The sequence below is a fragment of the Oncorhynchus masou genome, chromosome 5 (assembly GCF_036934945.1).
Source record: "Oncorhynchus masou masou isolate Uvic2021 chromosome 5, UVic_Omas_1.1, whole genome shotgun sequence".
NCBI lineage: Eukaryota > Metazoa > Chordata > Actinopteri > Salmoniformes > Salmonidae > Oncorhynchus > Oncorhynchus masou.
In genome coordinates, this window is record NC_088216.1 from 716,550 (window position 1) to 737,897 (window position 21,348).

The 21,348-nt window shown below is 42.8% G+C and overlaps 1 protein-coding gene across 1 annotated transcript; it reads left to right on the top strand.

Annotated features, from left to right (window-relative positions):
- Positions 1-5,001: 5,001 nt before the first annotated feature.
- Positions 5,002-20,642, top strand: LOC135530539 (zinc finger protein 501-like). The gene is made up of 2 exons (XM_064958843.1): positions 5,002-5,529; positions 19,256-20,642. Exons 1-2 carry the CDS (start codon positions 5,241-5,243, stop codon positions 20,227-20,229), a joined length of 1,263 nt encoding a protein of 420 aa, XP_064814915.1. The 5' UTR covers positions 5,002-5,240; the 3' UTR covers positions 20,230-20,642.
- The last annotated feature ends 706 nt before the right edge of the window (positions 20,643-21,348 follow it).

Consider the following 21,348-nt stretch of genomic DNA (forward strand, 5'->3'; position numbering starts at 1 on the left):
TCACCGCTGCTCTGACTGTGGGAAGAGTTTCACCTCTTCTTCAGATCTTAAAATACACCAGAGAATCCATACAGGAGAGAAACCTTACAGCTGCTCTGACTGTGCAAGGAGTTTTACTACACGTAGCCAGATGATATCTCATCGGAGAACACACACAGGAGAAAAGCCTTTCAGCTGTGATCGATGTGGGAAGAGTTTTGCTCAGTCAGGCAACCTGACAATTCACCAGAGAACACACACAGGTGAGAAACCTTACCACTGCTCTGACTGTGGAATGAGTTTTACTACCTCAGGTGGACTGATATCACACCAGAGAACACATACAGGAGATCAGTGTGGGAAGAGTTTTCCTGCCGCAAGGAACCTGAATCTAGTTCACCAGAGAGAACACACAGCTGATCTGACTGTACACCAGAGAAGCTACACTGTCGAGAAACCATTCCACTGCTCAGGCTGTGGGATGAGTTTTACTACATCAAGTGGACTGATATCACACCAGAGAATCCACACTGGAGAGAAACTATACCACTGCTCAGATTGTGGGATCAGTTTTGCTGGATTAGACAAACTGACAATACACCAGCGATTACACACAGAGAGGACTTTTAGTTGTGATCAATGTGGGAAGAGCTTTGCTGCAGCAACAAACCTGATAGTTCACCAGAGAACACACACGGGAGAGAGGCCTTATAGCTGTGATGAATGTGGGAAGAGATTCACTCAGTCAGCACACCTGACTGTACACCAGAGAACCCACACGGGAGAGCAGCCTTATAGCTGCGATCAATGTGGGAAACATTTTGCTTTGCCAGGAAACCTGACTGTACACAAGAGAACACACACCGGAGAGAAACCGTACAGCTGTGATGTATGTGAGGATAGTTTTGCCACCTGGACTGCCCTGGCCACACACAAACGAATCCACACAGGTGAGAAACCGTACCACTGCTCCGACTGTGGAATGAGCTTTACTTCCTCAAGCGACTTGAGAAGACACCAGAGAAAACACACAGGAGAGAAACCGTATAGCTGTGATCAGTGTGGGAAGAGCTTTATTCGATCAGACTCCCTGGCAAAACACAAGAAAATACATGCAGGAGAGCCACAAAGTGTAGAATGATCTCCAACTCCAGACCTGGGTAGTAGAACACAGAGTAATGATCTATTTGTAATCTAACTTTTGATGTCGTAGTGTTTGTGTTCCACTTTTCATAATATAGTTTATAATATTGTAAAATCCTACAACTTTTGACAGCTCTAATGTCAAATGATTTTTAATTTTGTAAATGGAACATTTATAGAAAATGTTATAGATTGAGGAACAGGACAATAAATGTGATGTTTTGATGTAGTTGCTCTCCAAAAGCCTGTGGAAGTTCATGTTGGAAAAGTAGGTATGAGACCTATCATGTAGCCTCGGCTCCAGGTTTCATTATTGTAATCTGTTTTCACAGCTACTATAAAAATCTAGAATAAACTAAGTGCTCTTTCCAAACATCCCTATGACCACAAGACGTTGACAATACGTCTTATTAACGTATTGATCTCTTATCTTTTTGTCTGTTTGTTTTATAAAAATGAACACCATGGGGTCAGAGACGGGGGAGAGAGCGAAGGTCAGAGAAGGGGGAGAGAGCAAGGGTCAGAGACGGGGGAGTCAGGGGTGGGGGGTCAGGGTGGGCGAGGGTCAGAGACAAAGCGAGGGTCAGAGAGAGGGAGAGAGAGGGTCAGAGAGAAAGCGAGTGTCGGAGAGAGAGAGGGAGAGAGAGTGTCAGAAAGAAAGCGAGGGTCAGAGGGAGAGAGCGTGTTTTTAGTTGAAAATACTTTCTGCCACTAAATTCATATTGTTGTCATGTGTTATGATCTCTTATTTTTTTCTGTTTTTTTTAAAGTAAAAATGAACACCATATGGTCAGAGAGGGGGGGAGCGAGGGTCAGAGAGGGAGAGCGAGGGTCAGAGAGGGAGCGAGGGTCAGAGAGAGGGGGCGAGAGTCAGAGAGAGGGAGCGAGGGTCAGAGAGGGAGAGCGAGGGTCAGAGAGAGAGAGAGCAAAGGTCAGAGGGAGAGCGAGGGTCAGAGAGCAAGAGAGAGGGAGCGAGGGTCAGAGAGGGAGCGAGGGTCAGAGAGGGAGCGAGGGTCAGAGAGAGAGAGAGCGAGGGTCAGAGGGAGAGAGCGAGGGTCAGAGGGAGAGGGCGAGGGTCAGAGAGAGAGAGGAAAGTTATTGTCATGTTTTGTTGATTTTCTGAATGCTTTTGATCCATGATGGATTCTATTTTTAAACTCCAATGTGGCATTGGGGGTAAAGTATCATCAAATATATTTACTCAAACAACAGCAATACTATTATGTCTGTTGAATCTTTTGTATTTATATCGGATAAACGCTCCAAACATCCCTATGAGCACAAGTGATTTTGGTTGAAAATACGTGTTTTTTTGGTTGAATACTTTCTGCCACTAAATGTCATATTGTTGTCATGTTATGATCTCTTGCCTTTTTGTCTCATGTTTGAAATTGACACCATTTATACATGTTATGATCTGTCTTATTGTCTAATGTTTTAAATGAACACCATTTATACATCATGGATCAATTGATTATTATTCATTTTATATAATTGATTGTTTTGACCAAGAGTTTTTTTTTTAAGCGTACAGTATGTTAAAGGACCTCTATGAGAGAGAGGGTCAGAGTATAAGGGGTCAGCTGGTGCGCAATGTCTAATATTAAAGAAGTCTCAAGGTATTGCACGCCTGAGGTAGAGTACCTCATGATAAGCTGTAGACCACACTATCTACCTCGAGAGTTTAATCTGTATTATTCGTAGCCGTCTATTTACCACCACAGACCGAAGCACGAAGACCGCATTCAACCAACTCTATGAGGCCATAAGCAAACAGGAAAACCCTCCTCCAGAGGCGGCGCTCCTAGTGGCCGGGGACTTTAATGCAGGCAAACTGACATCTGTTTTACCTCATTTCTACCAGCATGTTAAATGTGCAACCAGAGGGGAAAAACTCTCTCCATACAGAAATGGTTTGTTGAGATCGGTGTGGAAAAACTTGACTGGCCTGCACAGAGCCCTGACCTCAACCCCATCGAACTCCTTTGTGGTGAATTGGAAGGCCCAACTGCGAGCCAGGCTTAATCGCCCAACATCAGTGGCCCGATGTTTGCCGAGCAGGTGTCCACATACTTTTGGTCACATTAGTATTCGTAATGTAGTTATATGGGGTCATTAATAGTAGTAGTAGTTCGTATTCCCCTGAGTCCATAGAGAGACCTAAGACAACAACATGGCAAGGCAGAAACACAACATGGTAGCAACACACCATGACAACAACAGCATGGCAGCAACACAGCATGGTAGCAACATGGAAGAAACACAACATGACAACAACACACCATGACAACAACATGGTAGTAACACAGCATGACAACATGGTAGCAACACACCATGACAAAAACATAGCATGTCAGCAACACAGCATGGTAGCAACATGGTAGCAACACAACATGACAACAACATGGTAGCAACACAGCATGACAACATGGTAGCAACACACCATGACAAAAACATAGCATGGCAGCAACACAGCATGGTAGCAACATGGTAGCAACACAACATGACAACAACATGGTAGCAACACAGCATGACAACATGGTAGCAACACAGCATGGTAGCAACACACCATGACAACAACATGGTAGCAACACAGCATGACAACATGGTAGCAACACAGCATGGTAGCAACACACCATGACAACAACATAGCAAGGCAGCAACACAACATGGTAGCAACACACCATGACAACAACATGGTAGCAACACCATGACAACAACATAGCAATGCAGCAACACAGCATGGTAGCAACATGGAAGAAATGCAACATGACAACAACATGGCACTAACACACCATGACAACAACATGGCACTAACACACCATGACAACAACATGGTACTAACACACCATGACAACAACATGGTAGCAACACAGCATGACAACAACATGGTACTAACACACCATGTGGAAGAAACACAACATGACCACAACATGACAATAACAAAGCAAGGTAGCAACCCTTCATGGTAGCAACACAACATAGCGGCAACACAACATAGCAAGTCAACAACACAACATAGCAGCAACACAACAAAGCAAGTCAACAACACAACATAGCAGCAACACAACATGGCAACAACATAGCAAGTGCAGCAACACAACATAGCAAGTCAACAACACAACAAGGTAGCAACACAACATAGCAAGGCAGCAACACAACATAGCAAGGCAGCAACACAGCATGGTAGCAACACAACATAGCAAGGCAGCAACACAACAAGGTAGCAACACAACATAGCAAGGCAGCAACACAACATAGCAAGGCAGCAACACAGCATGGTAGCAACACAACATAGCAAGGCAGCAACACAACAAGGTAGCAACACAACATAGCAAGGCAGCAACACAACATGGTAGCAGAACAAATCACGGTACACACATTATTGGTCACAGACAACATCACAAAGGGCAAGAAGGTAGAGACACAAATTCATCACACAAAGCAGCCACAACTGTCAGTCTGTGTGTGGTAGTCTCAGGGTTGTCTGGGATAGCTCTGTGTGTGTTAGTCTCAGGGTTGTCTGGGATAGCTCTGTGTGTGGTAGTCTCAGGGTTGTCTGGGATAGCTCTGTGTGTGGAATCCCTGTCATTTTATCAGCAGAGTCTCTAAACATATTCCAATCAGCGATAGCAAAGCAGTCCTATAGCATAGTCTGTGAATCTGGTCACCATTTCTAAGCATAATCGAGGGAAATTGGTTGGGGGGTTCATGGGGAGGGGGGCTGTATGTTATACATTAGTAGGGATTTATTTGTTTATTTAATTTGACAAAAAAATGGTACAGAATGAAGCAAACCATGATTTGATCGTATCCTCCAGCAGGTGGCAGTATGCCCTTAAAACGTTTGTTTGCTGAGCTCTATTATGCTGCAGAAGAAGAAGAAGTTAGCCAGTCGGCCACCTCGGTAGCTTTCCAGACAATATAACCGAACCAGTATAGCTCTTTAGACGTTTTAATGTATATTAGCCACTGTGTTTTTAACACACTTCTGTCAATCTTATCAATTATATAATTTCATTGCATATTTACGTTATTGTTATTAGTTAGCTAACGGTAGCTGGCTGGTTAAGTTAGCATTAGCATAGTTAGCTAACTGTTAGCTAACACCTCCGACCATGAGTTCACCAAGCTACTCTCCTCCTGATGAAGAGGAGGTCTGCTGGACGGAGAAAGAGGGTCTGTGGCTGAACGTTGTCGTGAAAGAGGAAGAAGAGGATGTTACAGTAACAAACGTAGAGGAAGAGGAGGATGTTACAGTAAAACAAGAAGTAAGAGAGGAGGATGAGGATTTTACAGTGAAAGAAGAGAAGGAGGATGTTACAGTGAAAGAGGAAGAGGAAGCCGTTTCTGCAGAGGAGGGGGAGGTAACTGTCACATCGAAAAAAGAGCCGGAGGAGACGGGAGGTAAAAGATTAACACACCAGTAAATACTAATCTTACAAAACAGGGGGCACAACTGCAGTTGTTGAACTGATGTGGGGGGTTTAAAGGGGCGATCTGTAGTTGTTGAACTGATGTGGGGGTTTAAAGGGGCGATCTGTAGTTGTTGAACTGATGGGGGGTTTAAAGGGGGTGATCTGTAGTTGTTGAACTGATGTGGGGGTTTAAAGGGGCGATCTGTAGTTGTTGAACTGATGTGGGGGGGGTTAAAGGGGCGATCTGTAGTTGTTGAACTGATGTGGGGGTTTTAAAGGGGCGATCTGTAGTTGTTGAACTGATGGGGGGGGTTTAAAGGGGCGATCTGTAGTTGTTGAACTGATGTGGGGGTTTTAAAGGGGCGATCTGTAGTTGTTGAACTGATGTGGGGGGTTTAAAGGGGCGATCTGTAGTTGTTGAACTGATGTGGGGGGTTTTAAGGGGTGATCTGTAGTTGTTGAACTGATGTGGAGGGTTTAAAGGGGCGATCTGTAGTAGTTGAACTGATGTGGGGGGTTTAAAGGGGCGATCTGTAGTTGTTGAACTGATGTGGGGGGTTTAAAGGGTTGATCTGTAGTTGTTGAACTGATGTGGGGGGTTAAAGGGCGATCTGTAGTTGTTGAACTGATGTGGGGGGTTAAAGGGCGATCTGTAGTTGTTGAACTGATGTGGGGGGTTTAAAGGGTTGATCTGTAGTTGTTGAACTGATGTGGGGGTTAAAGGGCGATCTGTAGTTGTTGAACTGATGTGGGGGGTTTTAAAGGGGCGATCTGTAGTTGTTGAACTGATGTGGGGGGTTTAAAGGGGCGATCTGTAGTTGTTGAACTGATGGGGGTTTAAAGGGGCGATCTGTAGTTGTTGAACTGATGTGGGGGTTTAAAGGGCGATCTGTAGTTGTTGAACTGATGTGGGGGGGGGTTAAAGGGGCGATCTGTAGTTGTTGAACTGATGGGGGGTTTAAAGGGGCGATCTGTAGTTGTTGAACTGATGTGGGGGGTTTAAAGGGGCGATCTGTAGTTGTTGAACTGATGTGGGGGTTAAAGGGGCGATCTGTAGTTGTTGAACTGATGGGGTTTTAAAGGGCGATCTGTAGTTGTTGAACTGATGGGGGGGTTTAAAGGGGCGATCTGTAGTTGTTGAACTGATGTGGGGGGTTTAAAGGGGCGATCTGTAGTTGTTGAACTGATGTGGGGGTTAAAGGGGCGATCTGTAGTTGTTGAACTGATGGGGTTTTAAAGGGGCGATCTGTAGTTGTTGAACTGATGTGGGGGGTTTAAAGGGACGATCTGTAGTTGTTGAACTAATGTGGGGGGGTTAAAGGGGTGATCTGTAGTTGTTGAACTGATGTGGGGGGTTTAAAGGGGCGATCTGTAGTTGTTGAACTGATGTGGGGGGGTTAAAGGGGTGATCTGTAGTTGTTGAACTGATGTGGGGTGTTTTAAAGGTGGTGATCTGTATCCATATTTGGACTCATATAGCCATTGATACTTGAAGAATAAAACACATGCCTTAGTTCAACTGTCATATCCCGAACACTGTATATTCTCAACATGGGAAACACTATAAGGTCTGATGTCATGGATGGTCAGTCCTTTGGTCTGTGGATTGGAGTGGATGCAGTTCTCCAGGCACATCTGTCAGGTTTTAAGAACGGGCAATTCCATGGTAAAGTACCCCCCCCTCCCCTTCTCCCCAATGTAACTACTTAAAGGACTAGTTGTTATGAACGGGCAATTCCATGGTAAAGTACCCCCCCCTCCCCTTCTCCCCAATGTAACTACTTAAAGGACTAGTTGTTACGAACAGGCAATTCCATGGTAAAGTACCCCCCTTCTCCCCAATGTAACTACTTAAAGGACTAGTTGTTATGAACGGGCAATTCCATGGTAAAGTACCCCCCCTTCTCCCCAATGTAACTACTTAAAGGACTAGTTGTTACGAACGGGCAATTCCATGGTAAAGTACCCCCCCTTCTCCCCAATGTAACTACTTAAAGGACTAGTTGTTATGAACGGGCAATTCCATGGTAAAGTACCCCCTCTCCCCTTCTCCCCAATGTAACTACTTAAAGGACTAGTTGTTATGAACGGGCAATTCCATGGTAAAGTACCCCCTCCCCTTCTCCCCAATGTAACTACTTAAAGGACTAGTTGTTACGAACAGGCAATTCCATGGTAAAGTACCCCCCCCTTCTCCCCAATGTAACTACTTAAAGGACTAGTTGTTATGAACGGGCAATTCCATGGTAAAGTACCCCCCCCCCCCTTCTCCCCAATGTAACTACTTAAAGGACTAGTTGTTATGAACGGGCAATTCCATGGTAAAGTACCCCCCCCCTTCTCCCCAATGTAACTACTTAAAGGACTAGTTGTTATGAACGGGCAATTCCATGGTAAAGTACCCCCCCCCCTCCCCTTCTCCCCAATGTAACTACTTAAAGGACTAGTTGTTACGAACGGGCAATTCCATGGTAAAGTACCCCCCCTCCCCCTTCTCCCCAATGTAACTACTTAAAGGACTAGTTGTTATGAACGGGCAATTCCATGGTAAAGTACCCCCCCCCTCTCCCCAATGTAACTACTTAAAAGACTACATTTTACAGTAGACTACCACAGTCTCAGTGTAAATCAATGGTTTGTATTTGGTTATACATTTTACAGTAGAAATCAGTCTCAGTGTAAATCAATCATCTACACTGAGTCCATGCTAGGTAAAGCTCCGCCTTATCTCAGTTCACTGGTCACGATGGCAACACCCATCCGTAGCACGCGCTCCAGCAGGTGTATCTCACTGATCATCCCTAAAGCCAACACCTCATTTGGCCGCCTTTCGTTCCAGTTCTCTGCTGCCTGTGACTGGAACGAATTGCAAAAATTGCTGAAGTTGGAGACTTTTATCTCCTTCACCAACTTCAAACATCTGCTATCTGAGCAGCTAACCGATCACTGCAGCTGTACATGGTCTATCGGTAAATAGCCCACCCAACTTTACCTACCTCATCCACCATACTGTTTATATTTATTTACTTTTCTGTTCTTTTGCACACGAATATCTCTACCTGTACATGACCATCTGACCATTTATCAATCCAGTGTTAATCTGCAATATTGTAATTATTCGCCTACCTCCTCATGCCTTTTGCACACATTGTATATAGACTCCCCTTTTTTGTACTGTGTTATTGACTTGTTAATTGTTTACTCCATGTGTAACTCTGTGTTGTCTGTTCACACTGCTATGCTTTATCTTGGCCAGGTCGCAGTTGCAAATGAGAACTTGTTCTCAACTAGCCTACCTGGTTAAATAAAGGTGAAATAAAAATAAATAAATAAATAAAAATCAATAGTTTTTGTTATACATTTTACAGTAGACAACCACAGTCTCAAATCAAATTTTATTTGTCACATACACATGGTTAGCAGATGTTAATGCGAGTGTAGCGAAATGCTTGTGCTTCCAGTTCCAACAATGCAGTAATAACCAACAAGTAATCTAACTAACAATTCCAAAACTAATTTCTTATACACAGTGTAAGGGGATAAAGAATATGTACATAAAGATATGAATGAGTGATGGTGCAGAGCAGCATAGGCAAGATACAGTAGATGATATCGAGTACAGTATATACATATGAGATGAGTATGTAAACAAAGTGGCATAGTTAAAGTGGCTAGTGATACATGTATTACATAAGGATGCAGTAGATGATAGAGTACAGTATATACGTATACATATGAGATGAATAATGTAGGGTATGTAAACATTATATTAGGTAGCATTGTTTAAAGTGGCTAGTGATATATTTTACATCCTTTCCCATCAATTCCCATTATTGAAGTGGCTGGAGTTGAGTCAGTGTGTTGGCAGCAGCCACTCAATGTTAGTGGTTGCTGTTTAACAGTCTGATGGCCTTGAGATAGAAGCTGTTTTTCAGTCTCTCGGTCCCAGCTTTGATGCACCTGTACTGACCTCGCCTTCTGGATGATAGCGGGGTGAACAGGCAGTGGCTCGGGTGGGTGTTGTCCTTGATGATCTTTATGGCCTTCCTGTAACATCGGGTGGTGTAGGTGTCCTGGAGGGCAGGTAGTTTGCCCCTGGTGATACGTTGTGCAGACCTCACTACCCTCTGGAGAGCCTTACGGTTGTGGGCGGAGCAGTTGCCGTACCAGGCGGTGATACAGCCCGCCAGGATGCTCTCGATTGTGCATCTGTAGAAGTTTGTGAGTGCTTTTGGTGACAAGCCGAATTTCTTCAGCCTCCTGAGGTTGAAGAGGCACTGCTGCGCCTTCTTCACGATGCTGTCTGTGTGAGTGGACCAATTCAGTTTGTCTGTGATGTGTATGCCGAGGAACTTAAAACTTACTACCCTCTCCACTACTGTTCCATCGATGTGGATAGGGGGGTGTTCCCTCTGCTGTTTCCTGAAGTCCACAATCATCTCCTTAGTTTTGTTGACGTTGAGTGTGAGGTTATTGTCCTGACACCACACTCCGAGGGCCCTCACCTCCTCCCTGTAGGCCGTCTCGTCGTTGTTGGTAATCAAGCCTACCACTGTTGTGTCGTCCGCAAACTTGATGATTGAGTTCGAGGTGTGCGTTGCCGCGCAGTCGTGGGTGAACAGGGAGTACAGGAGAGGGCTCAGAACGCACCCTTGTGGGGCCCCAGTGTTGAGGATCAGCGGGGTGGAGATGTTGTTGCCTACCCTCACCACCTGGGGGCGGCCCGTCAGGAAGTCCAGTACCCAGTTGCACAGGGCGGGGTCGAGACCCAGGGTCTCGAGCTTGATGACGAGCTTGGAGGGTACTATGGTGTTGAATGCCGAGCTGTAGTCGATGAACAGCATTCTCACATAGGTATTCCTCTTGTCCAGATGGGTTAGGGCAGTGTGCAGTGTGGTTGAGATTGCATCGTCTGTGGACCTATTTGGGCGGTAAGCAAATTGGAGTGGGTCTCGGGTGTCCGGTCGGGTGGAGGTGATATGGTCCTTGACTAGTCTCTCAAAGCACTTCATGATGACGGAAGTGAGTGCTACGGGGCGGTAGTCGTTTAGCTCAGTTACCTTAGCTTTCTTGGGAACAGGATCAATGGTGGCCCTCTTGAAGCATGTGGGAACAGCAGACTGGTATAGGGATTGATTGAATATGTCCATAAACACACCAGCCAGCTGGTCTGCGCATGCTCTGAGGGCGCGGCTGGGGATGCCGTCTGGGCCTGCTGCCTTGCGAGGGTTAACACGTTTAAATGTTTTACTCACCTCGGCTGCAGTGAAGGAGAGACCGCATGTTTCCGTTGCAGGCCGTGTCAGTGGCACTGTATTGTCCTCAAAGCGGGCAACAAAGTTATTTAGTCTGCCTGGGAGCAAGACATCCTGGTCCGTGACTGAGCTGGATTTCATCTTGTAGTCCGTGATTGACTGTAGACCCTGCCACATACCTCTTGTGTCTGAGCCGTTAAATTGAGATTCTACTTTGCCTCTATACTGACGCTTAGCTTGTTTGATAGCCTTATGGAGGGAATAGCTGCATTGTTTGTATTCAGTCATATTACCAGTCACCTTGCCCTGATTAAAAGCAGTGGTTCGCGCTTTCAGTTTCACGCGAATGCTGCCATCAATCCACGGTTTCTGGTCAGGGAATGTTTTAATCGTTGCTATGGGAACGACATCTTCAACGCACGTTCTAATGAACTCGCACACCGAATCAGCGTATTCGTCAATGTTGTTGCCTGACGCAATACGAAACATGTCCCAGTCCACGTGATGGAAGCAGTCTTGGAGTGTGGAATCAGCTTGGTCGGACCAGCGTTGGACAGACCTCAGCGTGGGAGCTTCTTGTTTCAGTTTCTGTCTGTAGGCAGGGATCAGCAAAATGGAGTCGTGGTCAGCTTTTCCGAAAGGGGGGCGGGGCAGGGCCTTATATGCGTCACGGAAGTTAGAATAACAGTCTTCCAAGGTTTTGCCCGCCCTGGTGGCCCAATCGATATGCTGATACATTTTAGGGAGTCTTGTTTTCAGATTAGCCTTGTTAAAATCCCCAGCTACAATGAATGCAGCCTCAGGATGTATGGATTCCAGTTTGCAAAGAGTCAAATAAAGTTCGTTCAGAGCCATCAATGTGTCTGCTTGGGGGGGAATATATACGGCTGTGATTATAATCGAAGAGAATTCTCTTGGTAGATAATGCGGTCTGCATTTGATTGTGAGGAATTCTAAATCAGGTGAACAGAAGGATTTGAGGTCCTGTATGTTTCTGTGATCACACCACGTCTCGTTAGCCACAAGGCATACGCCCGCGCCCCTCTTCTTACCAGAAAGGTGTTTGTTTCTGTCGGCGCGATGCGTGGAGAAACCCGCTGGCTGCACCGCCACCGAGAGCGTCTCTCCAGTGAGCCATGTTTCCGTCAAGCAAAGAACGTTACAGTCACTGATGTCCCTCTGGAATGCTACCCTTGCTCGGATTTCATCAACCTTGGTGTCAAGAGACTGGACATTGGCGCGAAGAATGCTAGGAAGTGGGGCACGATGTGCCCGTCTCCGTAGTCTGACCAGAAGACCGCCTCGTTTCCCTCTTTTACGAAGTCGTTTTTTTGGGTCTCCGGCTGGGATCCATTCCGTTGTCCTGGTTGAAAGGCAGAACACAGGATCCGCTTCGCGAAAGTCATATTCTTGGTCGTACTGATGGTGAGTTGATGCTGATCTTATATTCAGTTGTTCTTCTCGACTGTATGTAATGAAACCTAAGATGACCTGGGGTACTAATGTAAGAAATAACACGTAAAAAAAAACAAAAAACTGCATCGTTTCCTAGGAACGCGAAGCGAGGCGGCCATCTCTGTCGGCGCCGGAACCCTCAGTCTCAGTGTAAATCAATGGTTTGTGTTTGGTTATATATTTTACAGTAGACTACCACAGTCTCAGTGTAAATCCATTGCCCCACTACAGTGGCAGGTTGACAGCTTTACTGTTTCAACTGCAGATTGATTGATTGATGTGGCTTTTTTTAAAGGGGCAACCGAGGATTAGAACAGAAACAAAATGGCAGCCCTGTTTACATGTTTTGGTAAACAACTTAGGGTTGTGGTGGCTGGAGAAATCTAACCACTCTCGACAACTTCATAGAGAATGCTATTGTAGCAACCTTAACCCAACACCTAGTGACCTTGTCAAGAATGACAGAACTCTTGGAGTAACAGTTAGTGATCAAATTCTATTGGTCACTCAGAACTCCGCCACATTCCAGAACCAAAGGTCCTTGTGTGACCAGTTGAGAACCTGGTAATAGAAGTAGGGAGGATCGATGGCATAGACGAATAAGAGGGACTATGTACTGTCTGTGAGTTAGAGGAGGTATTTTACATTTGATTGTACTTTTATTTGACCTTTTATTTAACTAGGCAAGTCAGTCAAGAACAAATTCTTATTTTCAATGCCTTGTTCAGGGGCAGAACGTCAGATTTGTACCTTGTCGGCTCTGGGATTCGAACTTGCAACCTTTCGGTTACTAGCCCAACGCTCTAACCACTAGGCTACCCTGCTGCCCCCTTATATGATTATTTGAGAGCTATAATGTTTGATAAAATGTTTGTAAAGAAATCAGGGAGTATTCTGGATTTAGAGATGAAGAAAATGGTGAATGTCTATTTAGGAAAGAAGTATTCCCTGTGTTCAGTTGATCTCTGAAGCTTGAGGATGAGACGAGATCAGTTGATCTCTGAAGCTTGGAGGATGAGACGAGATCAGTTGATCTCTGAAGCTTGAGGATGAGACAAGATCAGTTGATCTCTGAAGCTTGGAGGATGAGACGAGATCAGTTGATCTCTGAAGCTTGGAGGATGAGACGAGATCAGTTGATCTCTGAAGCTTGGAGGATGAGACGAGATCAGTTGATCTCTGAAGCTTGGAGGATGAGACGAGATCAGTTGATCTCTGAAGCTTGGAGGATGAGACGAGATCAGTTGATCTCTGAAGCTTGGAGGATGAGACGAGATCAGTTGTCATCAGTTTTAAAGTTTTTTGTTGTTGTGTTTTCTCATTAGTTTTTTCTCTGCCGTGTAATAAATAAGGGCGTTTTCATCATATAGGCTGTATTATAGGCTATATATTATAGGCTATATATTATAGGCTATATATTATAGGCTATATATTAAGCATTGAGGTATTTATTGTATGTTGACTGATGTGGGGAAAAGATGATTTAATACATTTCAGAATGAGGCTGTAACATAACGAAATGTGGAAAGAGTCTCGGGGTCTGAATACTTTCTGAATACACTATGGATGGATGGATGGATGGATGGATGGATGGATGGGTGTACAGGGCATTCGGAAAGTATTCAGACCCCTTGACTTTTTCCACATTATGTTACGTTACAGCCTCATTCATATTCTTAAAATGGATGACATTGTGTGTTTCCCCCCCCGCTCATCAGTCTCGCGCCAGAAGGGAATAGTGAAGAAGACAGAAACGTGGACGTTAATGAATATTACTATAATATTATAATTCATATAGCCTATATATATATATTAGCCTATATATATATATTAGCCTATATATATATTAGGCTATATATATTAGGCTATATATTATTGACTATATATTATAGACTATATATTATAGACTATATATTAGATTATATATTATAGGCTATATATATTAGGCTATATATATTAGGCTATATATTATTGGCTATATTATAGGCTATATATTAGATTATATATTATAGGCTATATATTAAAGGCTATATATATTATAGGCTATATATTATAAGCTATTATAAGCTATACAGTGGGGCAAAAAAAGTATTTAGTCAGCCACCAATTGTGCATGTTATGCCACTTAAAAAGATGAGAGAGGCCTGTAATTTTCATCATAGGTACACTTCAACTATGACAGACAAAATGAGAAAAACAATCCAGAAAATCACATTGTAGGATTTTTAATGAATTTATTTGTAAATAATGGTGGAAAATAAGTATTTGGTCACCAACAAACAAGCAAGATTTCTGGCTCTCAACGACCTGTAACTTCTTCTTGAAGAGGCTCCTCTGTCCTCCACTCGTTACCTGTATTAATGGCACCTGTTTGAACTTGTTATCAGTATAAAAGGCTATATATCATAGGCTATATTACAGACTATATATTAGGCTATATATATATATGTAAGGCTATATATTATATTAGGCTATATATTATAGGCTATATATTATAGGCTATATATTAGGCTATATATTATAGGCTATATATTATAGGCTATATATTATAGGCTATATATTAGGCTATATATATTATAGGCTATATATTAGGCTATATATTATAGGCTATATATTATAGGCTATATATTATAGGCTATATATTAGGCTATATATATTATAGGCTATATATTATAGGCTATATATTAGGCTATATATATTATAGGCTATATATTATAGGCTATATATTAGGCTATATATATTATAGGCTATATATTAGGCTATATATCATAGGCTATATATTAGGCTATATATTCTAGGCTATATATTAGGCTATATTATATTAGGCTATATATTATAGGTCTGCTAAAGTGAATTTAGGCCTAGACCACCTGTGCTGTAGACAACCTGTTCAGTAATTTTGTAATCAATGTTCATAAATTCCAATGATCTTTATCAGTCTGAGACCCAGAGGTTGTAAATTTCTGGTCTTAAATAAAACAGACAGAATTTCCAGTTCACAGTTGATCAGATCCAAGTTTATTTGCGAGAGCTCTGCCGTGCAAATACACAAATGCGTTCCTTTTGTAACATTCTAACACGTTGTAGAAAAGGCCCATGGAGTTGGTGGAATAATCCTTTAATTCATTGCCATTTACTCAGCTGGGCCAGGGGCGCTTTAATTCGGTCAGGTGGAAATGTCCGACAGATCTCAACTCCATAAAAGCAGGAAATGGCCATCGCCTGATCTCGCTGCTTTCTCTTCCTTAACTCCGTCTGATCCAGAAGTTCTGTGCGTCCATGAATCCACACTACTCAGTAAATATACCACTTTATGGTTAAAGGACTTCCTGCCTCAGTCTCATCCATTCCTCTGTCACCTGACACGTGACCACCTGTTCACCTTCACTGTCAGTCACCCAGAAAATATAAAAAACTATCGGCCTATATCGAATCTTCCATTCCTCTCAAAAATCTTAGAAAAGGCTGTTGCGCAGCAACTCACTGCCTTCCTGAAGACAAACAATGTATACGAAATGCTTCAGTCTGGTTTTAGACCCCATCATAGCACTAGACGGCACTTGTGAAGATGGTAAATGACATTTTAATGGCATCGGACCGAGGCTCTGCATCTGTCCTCGTGCTCCTAGACCTTAGTGCTGCTTTTGATACCATCGATCACCACATTCTTTTGGAGAGATTGGAAACCCAAATTGGTCTACACGGACAAGTTCTGGCCTGGTTTAGATCTTATCTGTCGGAAAGATCTCAGTTTGTCTCTGTGAATGGTTTGTCCTCTGACAAATCAACTGTACATTTCGGTGTTCCTCAAGGTTCCGTTTTAGGACCACTATTGTTTTCACTATATATTTTACCTCTTGGGGATGTTATTCGAAAACATAATGTTAACTTTCACTGCTATGCGGATGACACACAGCTGTACGTTTCAATGAAACATGGTGAAGCCCCAAAATTGCCCTTGCTAGAAGCAGGTGTTTCAGACATAAGGAAGTGGATGGCTGCAAACTTTCTACTTTTAAACTCGGACAAAACAGAGATGCTTGTTCTAGGTCCCAAGAAACAAAGAGATCTTCTGTTGAATCTGACAATTAATCTTAATGGTTGTACAGTCGTCTCAAATAAAACTGTGAAGGACCTCGGCGTTACTCTGGACCCTGATCTCTCTTTTGAAGAACATATCAAGACCATTTCAAGGACAGCTTTTTTCCATCTACGTAACATTGCAAAAATCAGACACTTTCTGTCCAAAAATGATGCAGAAAAATGAATCCATGCTTTTGTCACTTCTAGGTTAGACTACTGCAATGCTCTACTTTCCGGCTACCCGGATAAAGCACTAAATAAACTTCAGTTAGTGCTAAATACAGCTGCTAGAATCTTGACTAGAACCAAAAAATTTGATCATATTACTCCAGTGCAAGCCTCCCTACACTGGCTTCCTGTCAAAGCAAGGGCTGATTTCAAGGTTTTACTGCTAACCTACAAAGCATTACATGGGCTTGCTCCTACCTATCTCTCTGATTTGGTCCTGCCGTACATACCTACACGTACGCTACGGTCACAAGACGCAGGCCTCCTAATTGTCCCTAGAATTTCTAAGCAAACAGCTGGAGGCAGGGCTTTCTCCTATAGAGCTCCATTTTTATGGAACGGTCTGCCTACCCATGTCAGAGACGCAAACTCGGTCTCAACCTTTAAGTCTTTACTGAAGACTCATCTCTTCAGTGGGTCATATGATTGAGTGTAGTCTGGCCCAGGAGTGGGAAGGTGAACGGAAAGGCTCTGGAGCAACGAACCACCCTTGCTGTCTCTGCCTGGCCGGTTCCCCTCTTTCCACTGGGATTCTCTGCCTCTAACCCTATTACAGGGGCTGAGTCACTGGCTTACTGGGGCTCTCTCATGCTGTCCCTGGAGGGGGTGCGTCACCTGAGTGGGTTGATTCACTGATGTGGTCATCCTGTCTGGGTTGGCACCCCCCTTGGGTTGTGCCATGGCGGAGATCTTTGCGGGCTATACTCAGCTTTGTCTCAGGATGGTAAGTTGGTGGTTGAAGATATCCCTCTAGTGGTGTGGGGGCTGTGCTTTGGCAAAGTGGGTGGGGTTATATCCTTCCTGTTTGGCCCTGTCCAGGGGTGTCCTCGGATGGGGCCACAGTGTCTCCTGAGCCCTCCTGTCTCAGCCTCCAGTATTTATGCTGCAGTAGTTTATGTGTCGGGGGGCTGGGGTCAGTTTGTTATATCTGGAGTACTTCTCCTGTCCAATTCGGTGTCCTGTGTGAATCTAAGTGTGCGTTCTCTAATTCTCTCCTTCTCTCTCTCGGAGGACCTGAGCCCTAGGACCATGCCCCAGGACTACCTGACATGATGACTCCTTGTAGTCCCCAGTCCACCTGGCCGTGCTGCTGCTCCAGTTTCAACTGTTCTACATTATTATTCAACCATGCTGGTCATTTATGAACATTTGAACATCTTGGCCATGTTCTGTTATAATCTCTACCCGGCACAGCCAGAAGAGGACTGGCCACCCCACATAGCCTGGTTCCTCTCTAGGTTTCTTCCTAGGTTTTGGCCTTTCTAGGGAGTTTTTCCTAACCACCGTGCTTCTACACCTGCATTGCTTGCTGTTTGGGGTTTTAGGCTGTGTTTCTGTACAGCACTTTGAGATATCAGCTGATGTACGAAGGGCTATATAAATAAATTTGATTTGATTTGATCCTACCTGTCCAGCTACCCACACAGATTCCACTAATCTTTCACACATACATACTTTCTTCCTAGATCTATGCTACATAACCCCTTCCTCATGAACAAACATTGTTTAACACTACTAGAAAGACAGGGTAGAATTCTGTTAGTTATAATTCTACGTTAAATGTATACATCATTTAGTCATTATTCATAAAAAATCCCAGAACACAACCCTAAAAAGAACAGAGACAAAGATCAAGCAGAATTGGGAATCGGACATTTCTTCATTTGAATACGAGACGAATATTTAGATAATATTAATAATAATAATATATTATATATATTAATAATAATATTAATAATGAAATGCTGCTGATGATTATATATATACATAAATGCTGATGATTATATATATATCCCTCTATATAATAATACAGTCACCCCTCTCCCTCTATATAATAATACAGTCCCCTCTCTCCCTCTATATAATAATAGTCCCCTCTCTCCCTCTATATAATAATACAGTCCCCTCTCTCCCTCTATATAATAATAGTCCCCTCTCTCCCTCTATATAATAATACAGTCCCCTCTCTCCCTCTATATAATAATACAGTCCCCTCTATATAATAATACAGTCCCCTCTCTCCCTCTATATAATAATACAGTCCCCTCTCTCCTCTATATAATAATAGTCCCCTCTCTCCCTCTATATAATAATACAGTCCCCTCTATATAATAATACAGTCCCCTCTCTCTATATATATAATAATACAGTCCCCTCTATATAATAATACAGTCCCCTCTCTCCCTCTATATAATAATACAGTCCCCTCTCTCCCTCTATATAATAATACAGTCCCCTCTCTCCCTCTATATAATAATACAGTCCCCTCTATATAATAATACAGTCCCCTCTCTCCCTCTATATAATAATACAGTCCCCTCTCTCCCTCTATATAATAATACAGTCCCCTCTATATAATAATACAGTCCCCTCTCTCCCTCTATATAATTATACAGTCCCCTCTCTCCCTCTATATAATAATACAGTCCCCTCTCTCCCTCTATACTATAATAACCATCATAATATTGGTGACCTAAAGTCTTCTGGATCACTGCCTAATGATTCAGCAACTGTAATAACTTATTGGAAGAATAAAATAATTGACTAATGTGTGAAAAATGAAGACAGTAATGACTGTTGTTCACTTGACTGTCTTATTAATGGGAGAAGAAAATTGTCAAAGTTTGTGAAAACATTTAAACATTCACGACAATGACAAATTACAGTGACTGTCTGACTTTGTTGTTCACACAGGAGAGAGACGTGACTATCGTGGATCCTCTGGGGAGCCTCAGCAACATCATGATGCTGACGAGGCAGAGAAGAGTCTCTCCACATCAGAACTCCTCAAGAAACCCCCGCAGAGACCCACAGGGAAGAATCCTCACTGCTGCTCTGACTGTGGGAAGCGTTGCAAATCTTTATCAGAACTTAAAATACACCAGAGAACACATACGGGAGAGAAACCTTATCGCTGTGATCAATGTGGGAGGAGTTTTACTATATCAAGCCATCTGACTTCACATCAGAGAACACACACAGGAGAGAAACCTTATAGCTGTGATCAATGTGGGAAGTGTTTTACTATATCAAGCCATCTGACTTCACACCAGAGAACACACACAGGAGAGAAACCTTATAGCTGTGATCAATGTGGGATGAGTTTTGCTGCATCAAGCAATCTGACTTCACACCAGAGAACACACACAGGAAATAAACCTTATAGCTGTGATCAATGTGGGATGAGTTTTGCGGCATCAAGCAATCTGACAAGACACCAGAGAATACACACAGGAGAGAAACCTTATAGCTGTGATCAATGTGGGAAGTGTTTTACTATATTACGCTCTCTGACATCACACCAGAGAACACACACAGGAGAGAAACCTTATAGCTGTGATCAATGTGGGAAGAGTTTTACTATATCAAGCTCTCTGACTTCACACCAGAGAATACACACAGGAGAGAAACCTTATAGCTGTGATCAATGTGGGAAGTGTTTTACTATATCAAGCTCTCTGACTTCACACCAGAGAACACACACAGGAGAGAAACCTTATAGCTGTGATCAATGTGGGAAGTGTTTTACTATATCAAGCCATCTGACTTCACATCAGAGAACACACACAGGAGAGAAACCTTGTAGCTGTGATCAATGTGGGAAGAGATACTCTGATAAAAGATCTCTGATTAAACATCAGAAAATACATGAAGGAGTTGTTTCATGATATCAATGAAATAATGTTACAATGTAGAATGTTTTAACATTGCAGTAGGAGTATTTTAATGATGTCACAATGTAGAATGTTTTAACATTGTAGTAGGAGTATTTTAATGATGTCACAATGTAGAATGTTTTAACATTGTAGTAAGAGTATTTTAATGATGTCACAATGTAGAATGTTTTAACATTGTAGAAGGGTAAATCCAGGCTATGAATTGAAATATTATTTAACAAAAAGTGACTAACATAAAAAGAGCTGTGTTCCACTTACTGCGTTGGTGACCCACTTTAATCAAAACGCAGCACTTCAAAATGTAGCCAGCTGTTTTCTACAAGCTGAAAAAGCTGCTTGTTTAAAAAAATACATGTAATATGATAATTGTTGCAGATGTTTGTGTAATAAATATTATAATAAATCTACGGGGGGATGGTTGTCACTATCAACCTCATTATAATACATCTACTGGGGGATGGTTGTCACTATCAACACCATTATAATAAATCTACTGGGGGATGGTTGTCACTATCAACACCATTATAATAAATCTACTGGGGGATGGTTGTCACTATCAACACCATTATAATAAATCTACTGGGGGAGGGGGATGGTTGTCACTATCAACACCATTATAATAAATCTACTGTTGGAGGGGGGATGGTTGTCACTACCAACTCCATTATAATAAATCTACTGAGGGATGATTGTCACTACCAAATCCATTATAATAAATCTACTGGGGGATGGTTGTCACTACCAACTCCATTATAATAAATCTACTGGGGGAGGGGGATGGTTGTCACTATCAACTCCATTATAATACATCTACTGGGGGAGGGGGATGGTTGTCACTATCAACTCCATTATAATAAATCTACTGGTGGATGGGGTTCACTATCAACTCCATTATAATAAATCTACTGGTGGATGGTTGTCACTATCAACACCATTATAATAAATCTACTGGGGGAGGGGGATGGTTGTCACTATCAACTCCATTATAATAAATCTACTGGTGGATGGTTGTCACTATCAACTCCATTATAATAAATCTACTGGGGGAGGGGGATGGTTGTCACTATCAACTCCATTATAATAAATCTACTGGTGGATGGTTGTCACTAT

Coding starts and splice junctions, on each gene's coding strand:
- LOC135530539 (XM_064958843.1), top strand. CDS start 5,241: ATGAGTTCACCAAGCTACTCTCCTCCTGATGAAGAGGAGGTCTGCTGG. Junction 5,530..19,255: donor AGAGCCGGAGGAGACGGGAG/GTAAAAGATTAA, acceptor TTGTTCACACAG/GAGAGAGACGTGACTATCGT.